The 15132-nt window shown below is 44.4% G+C and overlaps 1 protein-coding gene across 2 annotated transcripts in view; it reads right to left on the reverse strand.

The window, feature by feature from the left end:
• The window catches only part of RPS6KA2 (ribosomal protein S6 kinase A2), a 299866-nt gene that overhangs the window by 127849 nt on the left and 156885 nt on the right, over positions 1–15132 (reverse strand). For both annotated transcript variants that reach the window (XM_054982534.1, XM_054982543.1), the window contains exon 5: positions 7425–7504. In XM_054982534.1, coding sequence (XP_054838509.1) covers positions 7425–7504 — 80 coding nt within the window. The remainder of the gene's footprint in view (positions 1–7424; positions 7505–15132) is intronic.

The following is a 15132-nucleotide window of genomic DNA, read 5'->3' on the forward strand; positions in this document are numbered from 1 at the left end:
GGGAGTTCTGGGCTGCTGCAAAGCACATTGGGGTGAGGAAGATTTACCTCCATCATGGAAATGAAACTACAAAGCATAAGGAAATATGGCAGAAAAGCAGGACTCAACAGTAATAATTTATTGGCTTTGTCATGGTCATAAAGATGCATTTTTTCCTGTTTCGCTGCACTGTATTGGCTGGCAATGGAGTGCTTTCCTGCTTGTGCACCATCTTGGCATGTTGTGCCACCACTGCTTTGCCAGTAAGTTTCCTGCCACTGTGTGGTCCCGCCAACATTCACTTTCTTTGGAGTCCATTATTTTGTGAATTTTAATGTGTTGAGGAGAAATTCATTGTATTGATGGGTTTCTGGACAATGTGAGTTTTGGTTAAATGCAAATACAGCCTCGTTTCCCCAACTCCCCCGAGTGCCCAACACTCACCTTGAAATATGCCTTCTCCAAGCATTCCTCAGGTTGCATGCTCTCAAACTCAGGGGGTCAATGGCAGGATTGTGTTCTGTGTGGTTTTGTTGCTGTTACGTGCAAAAACAGCTGCATCCAAGTCCTTTGCCTGGCTTGGTGGTCTATAGCAGACCACCACCATAATATCACTATTATTTATTTCTCTTTTTAATTTTACCCAGAAGCTCTCAACTTACCTTCTATGCTTGGATGATGTATTTCCTCACAAGTATAACAACAACAACAACAACAGCAACAACAACATTCAATTTATATACTGCCCTTCAGGACAACTTAATGCCCACTCAGAGCGGTTTACAAAGTATGCCATTATTATCCCCACAACAAAACACTCTTGTGAGGTGGGTGGGGCTGAGAAAGCTCCAGAGAGCTGTGACTAGCCCAAGGTCACCCAGCTGGCTTCAAGTGGAGGAGTGGGGAATCAAACCCGGCTCTCCAGATTAGAGTCCCGCACTCTTAACCACTACACCAAACTGGCTTTCTACATACATCCTTTACATATAATGCTACTCCCCCCTTCTTTATTAGTCTGCTCCTTTAAAACAAGTTGTATCCCTCAGTCTTAATATTCTAATTGAAAGTCTTATCCCACCAAGTTACAGTAATGCCTATTTAGATTATAATCCCCTTCCTGTATTAAGACTTCAAGTGTTAATGCTTCTTTTACCCTTACAATAGAGACACTGTAATCCATTATTTATGTGCCCCAAGTGATTTTTGTTCTTACCTACAAAATAATGGGTTCCTGTTTACGTGCCCCTCTCTGATCATCATTAATTCTCTTATCTCCAGTAACTGGCATCATACTAACTTTTGGAGTTTTCTCTCCCTTCTCCATGGAATTTAGTTTAAAGCTCTCCTTATCAGGTTTGCAAGGCTCTTGCTAAAGACATTTTTTCGTATGCTCATGAGGTGCAAACCATCTCCCAACAGAAGCGCTTCATCTTGAAAACATAGACCATGGTACAAGAAACCAAACCTTTCCTGATGACTCTCTCTCTCTTTCTTTCTAGCCTGCCTTTCTCACTGAGATTAAAAGTGGATTACACAGTGTGACCTGGTAGCCAGGTATTTATTTCCAGTATTATTCTCTTTCTAAGTGACAGCCCTCAACAGGAAGAAGTGCCAAATCACTACCTGTGCTCTCAGGTCCTTCACCTTTTTACCTAGAGCATCATGGTCTCTTTTAACATGTTCCAGGCTGTGTCAGGAAGTATCATTTGTTCCCACATGGATGAGCGAGAGGGGATAATAATCTGTGGGCTTGATGAGTCTTTCTAGCCTTTCTATCACATCTTAGATGCATGTGCCTGGAAGACATATCTCCCAACATACCTCTTGAGATGAAAAGTTGGGTGTGCGCAGTTAACCTTTATCTGTCTCAGTAGTAAGTCCCCAATCATCACCACATATCTCCTCCTAATTAGGGGGTGGGGACAGCAGCAGAAGTCCTCTCATCCACAGGGGCCTGCGAAACTTCCTTTGAACTCTGTGGAGCCTGGGGAAGTAGTCCTAGTTCCAGCAGTCCAGAATCAGTATCTGACTGAGTCTATGGGAAGGTCCTGGAACCAACTGCTTAGCAATAAAGGTTCAGAATGACTCCAGATTTTCCTGCTCATGTTGGTCACGTTCTTCCAAAAGCCCTCTTCCTCTGTATGGTGCTCCTCCTGAGATACTATCTTTTCCTCCTCTTCCCTGCCCTCTCAAGAGTCCTTCATGAGTTCTTTCCAAAAACTCTTTACCTTCTCTGATAAGCTGGAGGGTGGATAGGAATGTCTCAAGCTCTTGTATCTTCTCCTCCGGTCAGGCTACCACTCCACTGGTGGTGAGGGTGATTTCTATTGCACCTCAGCAAGAAGATGAACATAGCACAGCCTTTGCAGGTCACTGCCTTAGCTCCCTCACCAGCCATGTTGCTTCACTCCATACAGGCAATATTCCTGTCTTTCCTACACTCCTCTCAAACTCCCACATAAAACTTTCTGTTCGCTCCTCCTGTTTGCTCACTGCAGATCATGAACTCACTAGGTGTGTGAGGAAAGATCAAGGATTTTTTAACAACTGCAATATTCACTGTTAATTTAAAATCCAATGTGAAGAAGAAAAAGTAATGGAAATATGGTGTCCAACATTAATCCATATTGCTATATTTGTGTGATAATACAAATATTGAATAGCTATGTTTGGTCTATAGTAATTTTGAAAAATTATTTCTATGCCTTTTAATACATTTAGGTCAGTAATAAGAAACATCTTTAAAAAGAGGAATGGAGCCACATATAATATGTAATTTACCCTTAAAGCTGATTTAATTTGGAATAGGATGAGACTTAAAATTAGGGTTAGAGAATGTACTGATGCTGCTGGCAATGTTTCAAATAGCCATTGTCTCCGACATGCTTAGTCTGACATTATTGCCTACATATTGTAGCTTTGGTAATGTGTGCATGGATGATTCCATCTGCAAGAAGATGATCTGTTTCCTACTTATTCACACGGCCAACGAATTACATCTCCTTGGACTAACAGGAAGAAAGCTCCCCTTTTTGTCCAGGCTTCAGGGAATCCAATCAGTGGTAAATAAGCTTATTATTATTACTAGCTTGATGCCCGTGCTTTGCTACAGTATTTAACTACTTTAAGTCCAATTATAATACTTATGGGTATATAACATTTTTTGGTTTGTGGGGGAGGGGGTTGAGTTGGTTTTGTAGTATAATAGCATAATACCCGAGCTTCACAAAAGTATTTGAATAAAGCGAAGTGTGTTGATGCCGAAAACTGATGAAGCGAAATTTGAAATGTAACAGTTATTTAAGAGATTTTTAAAAGGAAACGATTGTAGTACAATAAATAAAGTGAAAAATATGTACAACCGTTTTTTTTCTACTGAACAACCTCTTTGTAGACCACATTGGTGATTTTCCCCTCAGGATCACCAGGTTGCTGGGTGAGCTCACTCTGGAGCAGGCCACGTAGAACTGCCCATGTGAGAAGCAATCCTCCCTCAAGTCAATTCCTGCCACCTTCAGTGTCTGCCCCTGGGACTTGTTGGTTGTCATAACAAAGAGACAGAAACAAAGCAGGGAAACCCCGGGTAGTCAAAGGCTACAAGAAACAATACCGGGAATATACAGTCAAAGACATTTTGGATTTTTGTAACAATATATTAGTGCAAAGTGTGCAAAAGTGCAAAGTGTCCATAATAAATACAATTTCATACAAAGTAATAAATATATAATAAATACAAGGTAACAGTTATACAAGGTAACAGTTGTTTGTCCGTGTTTTTGTAATGTTCATAGAAAAGCGTCTGGGTGAGAGCTGCAGTAGAGCCTTCTTAGGAATGTAGGCAGAGAGTCCCACAGGGAAGGGTGACCACAATCCAGATCAAATGAAAATATTGATGTGCCGACGGGATTATGCTTGCATATTATACCATTCCCGTTTCGTATAAACAACTTCTTCCTGGGCACAGTTATTGGATGTACACCTTCCTAATGGTCTTCAATTAGAACAGCTCACCACATGATATCTTCATTACTGGCATGAACCACCATTTCAGCGCAACGGACATTGTCATAACAAAGCAGGGGGAATTGCAGTCTCTTAAATTCAAAGGGGTTCTCTGATGGTATGAGTGGTATGAATGGTATGAACCCCCCCCCCTCCACGAGCACTGCCAGTGAACAATGTGGCCTTGATGACGTTCCTGTGGAAGGCTTTCACTCATCGTCTGGTGCCATTGCAGAGTTTGGGTTGACTGAGGTTCCAGAGCAGCATCACTGGAGCCCCCACTTTGAGAAGAAGCTTGTGGTCTGGGAAGCTTGTGGTCTGGGTTGAGTGTGTTGAGGAACTCGAGATAATGGACCATGCCATCCATTTGCCCCACTGAGTCCCCAGATCTGTACTCCATTTCTGCCCCTTTGAGGGAGTTGTGTTTCATTAATGATGGCAGCCTGGTCATTCTTGGGGGTCAGAATGGCATGCTTGCACAGCCAGTCCATGGACTTCTCTGTTATAGTGACGATATCAGGGTATATTGTGGCTGTTAGGTTTGCTAGGGTCATCACTACTGTGCCCAGATCTGCAGGTATGGTCACCTATCCCTTGAACTCAAGATATTCTCTGTTCCTTATTTTTAGTAAGAGTTCAGAGAATTCCCTAGCAGACACCTCATCTCTCAAGCTGACACTCATGTTCTTTCTTAGTGAGAGTTTTCTGATGAGGGGCCACAGATACGATGCCTTGACACACACAATAACCTCATCAGCTCTAGTTCCCCTTGGGAACACTGGCAGAGTCTGCCAGAAGTCTCCAGCCAGCAGCCCGGTGACTCCCCCCATAACTCTCTTGTAACCCCTGACATCTTTGAGGGTTATGCTCAGTGCCTCAAAACACCCCTTCCCCCTTTTAGCATGGTGTCTGCAAGGAGGCTTCTTGGGGGCAGTAAAAGGTGATGGCTGCAAGAGATGCGAGGTGGAGTTGGACTGAGGGAGGGGTGGTGTGGTGGGCACTTTGACAGGTTCATGTGAGAGGATCACATTGAAATGGCCCCTAGAAAGGTCATGCACCATCTCCCCATGAACATTTAAAAACTCAGTTGCCATACTGACTTTTATATAAAATCCCTATTCAAGAGTCTTGTACTGTCTTTCTTCAACTGTCTGCAGTGTCTTGACCCGATTTTTACCTAGGAACACAGAGTTCCACAACTGAGCCATCATAGAGAGAGGGGGCAACCAGGCAGGCATCACAGTAGGGTCCAGGTCCAAGTTGGGAAATTCCTAGAGATTTTGGGAGTGGACCCTGGATAGAGTGGGGTTTGGGGAGGGGAGGGGCCTCAGAATGGTATAATACCATAGAGCCCACTCTCCAAAGCAGCCATTTTCTCCAGGGGAAACTGATCTCTGTCACCTGGAGATCAGTTGTAATTCTGGGAGATCGCCAGCCACCACCTGAAAGTTGGCAACTCTACACCACAGGGATATTGGCAACCCTAGTGAACTTTTAGCAGAAGACTGTGAGGTGCTTTTTACCTCAGGACACATTCAATGACTCCCTTAGCAACTGTTTAGAATGTTGGCCCCATATGCAAATGACCCTGAAAGCTAGCCCAATCAGGGAAGAGTGGCTGAGTTGGCAGGGGAAGAGAAGCCTGCCAGCCACACAGGGAAGCTGTATCCCTATGGGAAAACATATTTTACCCCTTTTTACCCCTTTAGGGTGCGAATTCCTTAAAATCCCTTCTTAATGAGCCTCTACATCACAAAAGGAACGTTCTCCCCAAATTTCACATTTCTAGCTCCAGGGGTTTGAGCTGGGCGTTGATGAGTCAGTCAGGACATTTGTCTTTATACATATAGATAGTCATTTTTGAAGTCTCTAGCTATATTACACCTTTAGAAAATTAGAATTATTAAAATGCCCTATATGGACAAATCTTGTACAACACCATAAGTTCATGAGATGGTTGAGTTCTGCATTTGGAAGTTCTGCGAATAGGAAGAAAGCTCCCCTTTTCATCCCAACATTTTAAAACAAAACTTCTATAAAATATAGTTAGAATTTTAAAACATAAAACTACAAACCAATAATCAAACAAAGCAAAAAAAAAGACTACTCATCTACCTCCTTCCCTACCTCCTACCTTTTGAAATCATTAGAACGTCTACTCACTGCATCTTATTTTGGGTTGCCAATATCCAGGTGGTGGCTGGAGATCTTCCAAAATTACAACTGATCTCCTGATCTCCAGACCAAGGTAATAATTTCCCCTGCAGAAACTGGCTGCTTTGGAGGGTTGACTCTATGATATTATACCCTGCTGGAGTTTCCCCTCCCCAAATTCCACCCTCTCCAGGCTCCACTCAGAAATTCTCCAGGAATTTCCCAACCTGGAGCTGGCAACTCTAACTTTACTGCTTATTATATTGATGATTTACCAGTCCATACATTACATTTATCCATGAGAAAACATACATATGAAGGAGCTCTTTGTCATCTCATGTTACAAAGGAAGACTATTCTAGTATCATTCTTAGACTATTATATTGGTGCAGTCATGATGTTTTGCTGAACCAAGTAAATAGATGGATTCTTTCTTTTTGTATAGTCCTTCTAATTAATGAATAATCATATCATTAATTGGTGCCAGAGGTCACCCTAGCCTATTTTGACAGCAAGCCACATACAGAAATAATGACCTACAAAGTTGGAGGATGCTGAAACTGATTTTTCAAGGCTGGCTACAGGGAGTGTATGCAAGGAGAATTCAAAGAAAAGCAGTTTTTAGCACTCAGGGACCTGATGCTGCTTTTGAGATGGGTGATACTGGCCTCTGCAATCACTTCTGTACCCTTGAAATGCTTACTCATCACGTATACTGTAAGTCTTTTACGTGGTCTCACTAAAGAAAACTGATCACTCAGAATGGGGAAGTGCAATAACATGACCAATGACAATCAGATACCATTAGTGCATTATAATTAGTATTGTTATAGGTTTATCAAAGTTTTTGTCTTCTGTGTTATCCTACATTTAGCATGAAGGCAGGATTTGCTTTTGAAATGTTTGCAAACTATCTGATATTAATTTTTTAAAAAAAATTTTAAAGGACAAGTAGTCTTAAAAATGTTTCAAATAAATAAATAAAATACCAGTGAATGTTTTCAAAACGGTTTGAGGAAGTATGATGAGTATATTCTTCTGCAAGCTTTGCTCATAATAAATCTATGGGAAACCATACATATAAATTCAGTTAGGAAAAGACAGACAAATAGCATTACATTTATTTGATTTATATGCTGCTCAGTCCCATAGGTCCAGAGAAATGCTTGCAGCAGTTTTTCAGATGCATTTATGTTCCTAAAGGGCTCACAATTTAAATTATATATTTTATTACACACACACACACACATTGGTTTTTTACACATGGTTCATGAATTTGGTGAATTTACCTCTTTGGAAAGTCTAGTGAAAAGGTCTCCTCCTCGCAGGAAATCCAGTATAAGATATAACTTTCCTTCTGTTTGAAACGCTGTAATAGAAAAAGATGGTGATGCTGCATTTTCAATAAAACAGAGTTCGGCTTACCGTAACTACTGTTCATTGACGTCTTCTGTGCAGACACACATGGGACTGCGCCTGCGCAGGCCTGCCGACTGGATTTTTCTTTTCTAGCAAATGTCCACTAGGGGGTGCCCGTCTGCTCAATGCGCCTGCGCGGCTTTTCCCACCCGAGCGACATTGGGCGACGTCGCCCCCTTCACCCTCAGTTTCTCCTTTGCCGCCTAATGCCCTCTCATTATCAGAAAGAACACAGCGGGGTAGGAGGGAGGGTTTGTGTGTCTGCACAGAAGACGTCAATGAACAGTAGTTACGGTAAGCGCAACTCTGTTTTCACTGTCGGTCTTCTGTGCAGCCCCAAATGGGAGACTCACAAGCCACTTACCCAGGAGGCGGGCATGTGTTCTCATTGAAAAAGAGATTGAAGCACAGCTTGACCAACAGCAGCCTCTTTCCTTTCCCACAAATCTAAAGCATAATGCTTAGCGAATGTGTCGAAAGACGACCACGTAGCAGCCCTGCAGATGTCTTGCAAGGGCACTCCCCTAAGGAAGGCCGCAGAAGAAGCCTGCGCCCTAGTGGAATGAGCTTTCACTTCCAAAGGACATAGTAATTTAGCATGTAAGTAGCAAGCCTTAACAGTCTGAGTAACCCAGCGAGAGATTGACTGAGCTGTAGCAGCTTTTCCTTTTCTGGGCCCATAGTAGCAAATGGCACATCTAAACTGTGAGGTACATTGAAGGTAAAATAAAACAGCCCTTCTCACATCCAAGGAATGTAAGGCCCTTTCAGAATTATTAGCAGGGTCAGGAAAAAAGATAGGCAGGACTATGTCTTGTGAGGTATGAAACTGAGTAGAGACTTTGGGTCTAAAACGAAGGTCAGGTCTCAGAACCACTTTATTTTGATGGACCTTCAAAAAGGAGGATCCGATCTTAGGGCCACCAACTCACTAACTCTACGGGCAGAGGTAATAGCGATCAAGAAAACCACCTTACAGAACAGCCATTTTAATTCACAAGTAGCCAGCGGTTCAAAGGGCGATTTCATAAGCCCCGCTAATACTACTTGCAGTGACCACTGAGGAACAACTTCTTTAACTTGTGGAAACATGTTATTTAACCCCTTCAAAAAGGATTTCAAGAGGCTGTGGGAGAAAACTGTTTTCCCATCTATCTTAGGGTGGAAGGCCGAAATGGCCACTAGATAAACCTTAACAGAGGAATTAGAGAGTCCCCCGTCCTTTAGAGACAGAAGGAACTCAAACACAGATGACAAATGGCAATCCCAAACATTCACTCCTTTGTCATTAGCCCAGGCTTCAAAACGCTTCCATTTAGCAGAGTATGACCTGTGAGTAGTGTCCCTACGTGCATTCAGCAAAATCTCAGCTACTCTGTCAGACATCCCTTCTGACCCAGAATGTGCCAAGCAGTGAGGTTCAGTTTGGGTAGGTCGTGATACCAAACCCCTTTGTCGGACAGAAGGTCCGGGTTCAGAGTGAACCGATAATATGACCCCTGTGAAAGCTGCATGACATGTTGGAACCAAGCTTGTCTGGGCCAAAAGGGCGCCACTAGAATTATGTGAGGCCCATCCCTCTGAACTTTGCTGACGATTCGAGACAACAGCGGGAACGGAGGGAAGGCATAAAGCAGGTGCCCTGTCCAGCATATCTGAAACGCGTCCCCGAGGGAGTGGCGACCTAGGCCTCCCCTGGAGCAACATCGTGGGGCCTTCTTGTTGTCCTCCGAAGCAAAGAGGTCTATGTCTGGGAACCCCCAGTCCAAAAAGATGGCGTTCAGGTAGTTGTCTGCTATGGTCCATTCGTAATTGTCAGACCGCATACGACTCAGTTTGTCTGCGATCACATTTGTGGTGCCAGGAATATGGACCACATGAATGAACACGCCTCTGTCCATGGCCCATTCCCAAATCCGAACGGCCTCATCGCAGAGGGCCTTGGAAGTAGTGCCCCCTTGCTTGTTCAGGTAGAACATCGTGGTGCAATTGTCCGTGAGTACTTGAACGGATTTCTGCTGCAGCGTGTCTGCGAACGCGATAAGGGCATAATGGACCACTCTCAATTCTAGCAGGTTAATGTGATCTTCCCTTTCCTGCTTTGACCAAACCCCATGTGCCCTCAGGGCCCCACATTGGGCTCCCCATCCTATCGTGGAGGCATCAGTCGAGATCGTGATCTCGGTTTGGATGGACCCAAAAGCAATACCACCAAGGAGATTAGTGTCACTAAGCCACCATCGTAAGGCACGAAGAATCCCTCTAGGAATGGAATATCTCTTGTTCTGGGATTCGTGTTCAAAATCATGAACAGAGAGGAACCACAGTTGGAGAGGTTGCATATGCAACTGGGCCATAGAAGTAACTGCTGTAGAAGAGGCCATAAGGCCAAGCAGCCTCTGGATAGCAGTCACCGACTGGAACCTACATCTCAGAAAGAGATTCACCATCCTGCCAATCTTTAATGCACGTTCTCTGGGCAGAAAACATCTATTTACATCGCCATCCAGTTCCATACCGATAAACAGTATTCTCCTGGACGGGGTAAGATTAGATTTTTTTAGGTTAACCAAGAGCCCTAACCGGGAGCAGGTAAGCATCACCTTATTAATTTGGGCCAGAAGTGCATCAGCAGAGGATGCTGCCAAAAGCTAATAATCAAAATAGGGATAGATTGTACAACCTTGTTCTCTCAAATATGCAACTACAACAGCCATGCATTTAGAAAAAACTCGGGGGGCTGTTGACAGTCCAAAAGAGAGTACCTGATAATGATAGGCCTTACTGTTACAAAGGAACCTAAGGTATTTCCTATGATCAGGATGGATGGCAATATGGAAATATGCATCCCTGAGATCCAGGACGGTGAACCACATGTCCTCGGGCATTAACTGGAGGACTGTATTTAAGGTAAGCATTCTGAACCGTTTAACGAGAATGAATTTATTCAATTCTCTCAGGTCTAAAATGGGTCGTACACCTCCATCCTTTTTGTCTACAGGGAACATTCTAGAATAAAAACCCAAGAGGGGGTCCTGAGGGAGTACCTCGAGCATGGCTCCCTTCTCTAGAAGTGCTACAACCTCAGCCTGCAACTTTTCAGAAGAGGATTGTACTGTGTGGTCAGGAAGAGACAACACTGGGTAAACATCAAACTGAATTTTATAACCAACTGTAACAATGTTATGCACCCAACTATCACTGGTAATCTCTGCCCATGCCGAGGCAAACTGAGCCAATCTGTTTCCAAACATGACAGATTGTTCAAATTCTAGTCAGAACTGTTTAGGTTGAGTTGCTGACTCTTTGGCATCGGGGCCTTGTTGATTACGATGTGGGCAGTAGCTAGGTCTCCTGCGCTGAAAAGAGCTCGCAGGGGGCTGGAATTGCCTGTAGGAACCATAACGTGGATATGGTTGGTATCTCTGCTGTCGACCATGATAACCCTGCGAGGAACGATACTGGAATCGATTCTCGGTGAATTGCCTGGTTGGGAGAATACCATAGGAACGGGCTGTCAGCCGATCTTTACGTTTTTGCGACAGGTATTCATCCGTTTTCGATGAAAATAGAGATTGACCTTCAAAAGGTAGATTCTCCACTTTGTTTCGTGTCTCGACATGCAATGCAGTTGTGCGGAGCCACGAGTGTCTGCGAAGCACGATCGAAGATGCCAATGCTCTTGCAGATGTGTCAACCGTGTCGCGACCAGCATTAATTTGTTGTCGTGACAGTCATAGAGCCTCATCCATTATTACTTTAGCCAATACCTTCTGGTCAGCAGGAAGCTTTTCCATGAAGACCGCCATGCGATTCCACAGGAAAATTTGATAGGCTCCCATGATTGCCGAGTAATTAGAAATTTTGAGCATCAGGGCAGCAGACGAGTATAATTTCTTGCCCAATGAATCCAGCTTCCTGCTTTCTTTGTCGATGGGTACGGCATGGGACCCTTGGCACTGACGGGTCTGCATCTCCTCTGTAATGAGGGAAGAAGGCAGTGGATGTGCAAAGAGATACGTACAGACATCATCTCTAGTTTTATATAGAGCTTCTAGTTTACGAGATGTCGGGTAAACGGATGCCGGTTTTTCACAGATTGTGGTAACGATTTCCACCAAACCTTCAGTGAATGGGAATGCAATGGTTGGAGGATTCCCAGACTGGACATACTGCAGAATTTTATCCTTCGGTTTCGGATCTACAGCCGAAATCTCAATGTCCAGAGAACGGGCCATTCGGACCATCTTCTCAGTGTAGAGCCGGTAGTCTTCCGAAGGTGAAATACGACCAGTCCCAATAATGATGTCCTCAGGCGATGGGTCAGAAGGTAGGGCTAGGGCTTGGATCTTGACGAGACCCAGGCTGTAGGTAAGGTGAACCCCGTCCGGGAAAACCATAACGGGAGAACTCACTCCGAGTGTCACCCCAATACTCTCTGCCAAAAGATGGGGAATAGGATCGGTGAGACCTTGCATAAAGGGAGCCTTCCCGTTCATATCCACTCCTAGGCAAGTGATAAGGTAGATTCTCTCTACCAGTATAGTCACCAGCAAACCACTTATGGGCCACAAGAGGCGGAGCGTCGGGCAGGTCACCGTCATCAGCAGAGGAATAGCACGACGGAGAAGACAGGTGCAGTGAAGGAGTCTTGGGCTTCTCCCAGAGCACCTCGTCAGTTTGGACGGAAGTCGATTGTCTGTGCTTCGAGTTCTTTTTTGCCTTCTTCTCACCCTGGGAGGCTAAGCCACGGTCGGTGCTTCGACCCCGGTCCACCGGATCTGGTGATGCTAAGGTAGGCAACGGATCTGAAGCCTTGGGTTCCGACCTGGCACTAGTCTTTGGACCGAGGCTAAGGCGAGTCGACTCCGTAGACTTTGGAACCGACGGCGTTGGTTCTGGTGTCGGATCCAACGACTTTGGAGCCGATCCAGTCGGGATGTTCGGATCCGATGAAGCCCTCTGCACCTTTGGAGTCGGTGTGGAGGGTGGTTCTGACCTCGTCGGAGACTTGGAACGGTGTCGTCGCTTCTGAGTCGGATCCGACTTCGGGGGATGTTTGCGATCCGAAGTGGAGCCCGAGGCGTCTTTCGGATCCGAGGTCGGAGTCGGAGTTCGTTGGAACTGATCTGGCAAGCGGGAGTGAGAGGTGGAAGTGGAGCTATGAACAGATTGTCCGACCACCGAGGGGGGTTCAGCCGTCCCGCTCACTGGCGGTGGCCCGAGGGGCATCTGCAGCTCCCGACGCCCACATAGCCCTTCTCCAAAGCAGGGATTCAATCTATTCGCCCTCTTAGCCCTGGCCTTAGGAGTGAACCGCTGACAATGCTCACATTTCTCGACGATGTGTCCATCACCCAAGCACTCGAGGCAAACGGAATGGCCATCCGTTCTCATAATTTTTGCCGAACAGGTCGAACAGCGCTTAAACAGCACTTTCTCCGCCATCCTTGGAAAAAAACGAGCGATCTCTTCACAAAATGGCGTTTCTTCACAGAGGACAGCTAGATCTTCACCGGTTGGCGGCAAAGAAGAAACTGAGGGTGAAGGGGGCGACGTTGCCCAATGTCGCTCGGGCGGGAAAAGCTGTGCAGGCACATTGGGCAGACGGGCGCCCCCTAGTGGACATTTGCTAGAAAAGAAAAATCCGGTCGGCAGGCCTGCGCAGGCGCAGTCCCATGTGGGGCTGCACAGAAGACGAACAGTGAATAAAGAGTTCCACAAAATTATTTTTTTCACCCATGTTGTGTCATTCTCTGATAACATTATTCTTTTCTTGTAAACAGGAGATTAAATTATATCATGGGAAGCCACTACCTGTGTAGCAGAGGACTAGATCAGGAATGAGGCGATTCAGGTTCAAATCCAGGCTCATTATGTAACTCACCATGTGATGTTGGACCACCTTCTTTCTCCTTTCTACTTCATACGAGTATAAAATGTAGGAGGAAAGAACCATGTAAGATACTTGAGCTCTTCGGAGGAGAGGTGGAATAAAATTTGAAATTGTTGCCCAAATAAGGGGCCACTCAAATGTAAAATTTTGAAAGTGTAGCAGTTGCTGAGGTATATTGTTTACATATTTTTAATGTATCTTATAGCACTGGTTCCCATCCAGTGGTATGTTTACCACTGGTTGGATATAGAAGAAATCTAGGTGGGATGCAGGGTTTCCACAGCAATTACTAAGAATTCATTCTCCCTCATTCCCCACATCCACCTGCAAGCATGCTGCGCCATCTCTTGCCAATCTTCTGTGACAGGTAACATTTGTGACATTTTGGCATGCTAGTAAATACTAGACTGGCTGTAAACATATAAATGTCCTTCTTTGAAAAAGTAGACTTTTTGTTTCTATCTTGGTGGCACTCAGGTTCTTTGACAGAGTGATCAGTGAGATGAAAGATACAAAAAGTTGAGAACGACTGCCTTAGAATACATGGGTCTAACTCCAGATGCTTCTAATTTGCACACTACATTTTTGTGGCTATACAGGACATGAATTGTTCTTTAATCTGCAAAAGTGCTTCACATTATGTGCTGCAACAGAAATATATTGGCTGGGATTCAAACAGTTTTTTGCATGACCGGAAGGAATTTCCAGAGTGTTCTGACAAAACGTCTTCCTCAGAAATGATACACGTTCTCTTGCCTCAAAAGGTGCTTCCTCAGACTTCTTTGAGGAATATCCTGAATGAACAAAAACTCAAGAGGAAGCATCTTTTGAAACAGAAGCACTTGTAATTGTTGCCCATTATACACTTTCGAAAAGTTTACTGGGCAATATTATTTCAACAGATAATTCTCCTTCAGACACCAGTTTGATGCTTACTGTAGCAATATGGTTTAGAAGCTAGGAATTTGACAAGGGTAGCATTCACTTTTTGCTTCTTTTCAGTTGGACCTCAGCCAAATGAGAAAAGGCACAGATTGAGAGAGCTCTGTAAATAAGTTGTTCAAATGAAGTCGGAAAATACAGAGGGTGCATTTTATGCAACTAGAAAGAATATAGTTTGAAACATTTACCTCCCTTTTTGTTTCTCTGGCCATTGTTGGTGGGTCGCTCTCTCTCTCTCTCTCTCTCTCTCATTCCCACCCCAAAAAGGGGACCTGAGCCGCCATCTGCAGGCACAGATCGAATTGTAACCAAAGCTGTGAGCCTGCTCCTTCAGAGGAAAGCAGCCCTGTCCAAAACAAGCTGGCTGTTCACTTCCTTGGCTACATTGTCAACAGTGATCAATGCTCTTATTTGGACTGAGTTTCAGGTAATTGATTCCCATTTAGCCCATCACCCAAACATTCCCAAACATACACTGATTCAACTGACTACTAAAATATTTAAAAAGTAGTTTGTTTTCCTTTTGAAAACTAAGCTGCCAGGATTGCTTTATCAAGCAGCATGGAGAGAAAGGGAAACTTTAGCCCTTTCCTCCCCTGGCACTTCCTTACCGTACAAAGCCATGTCAAACTGCTTTGGGGAGAAAGTTCTCTCTTGCAGATTTAAAAACAACTCTGGGGTGACTTTTTTCAGCAAGAAAATGGCAAGTGAGGAAACTGTTAAAGTTTCCCTCTCTTCCT

This window comes from Eublepharis macularius, chromosome 1 (genome assembly GCF_028583425.1).
Source record: "Eublepharis macularius isolate TG4126 chromosome 1, MPM_Emac_v1.0, whole genome shotgun sequence".
Lineage (NCBI taxonomy): Eukaryota > Metazoa > Chordata > Lepidosauria > Squamata > Eublepharidae > Eublepharis > Eublepharis macularius.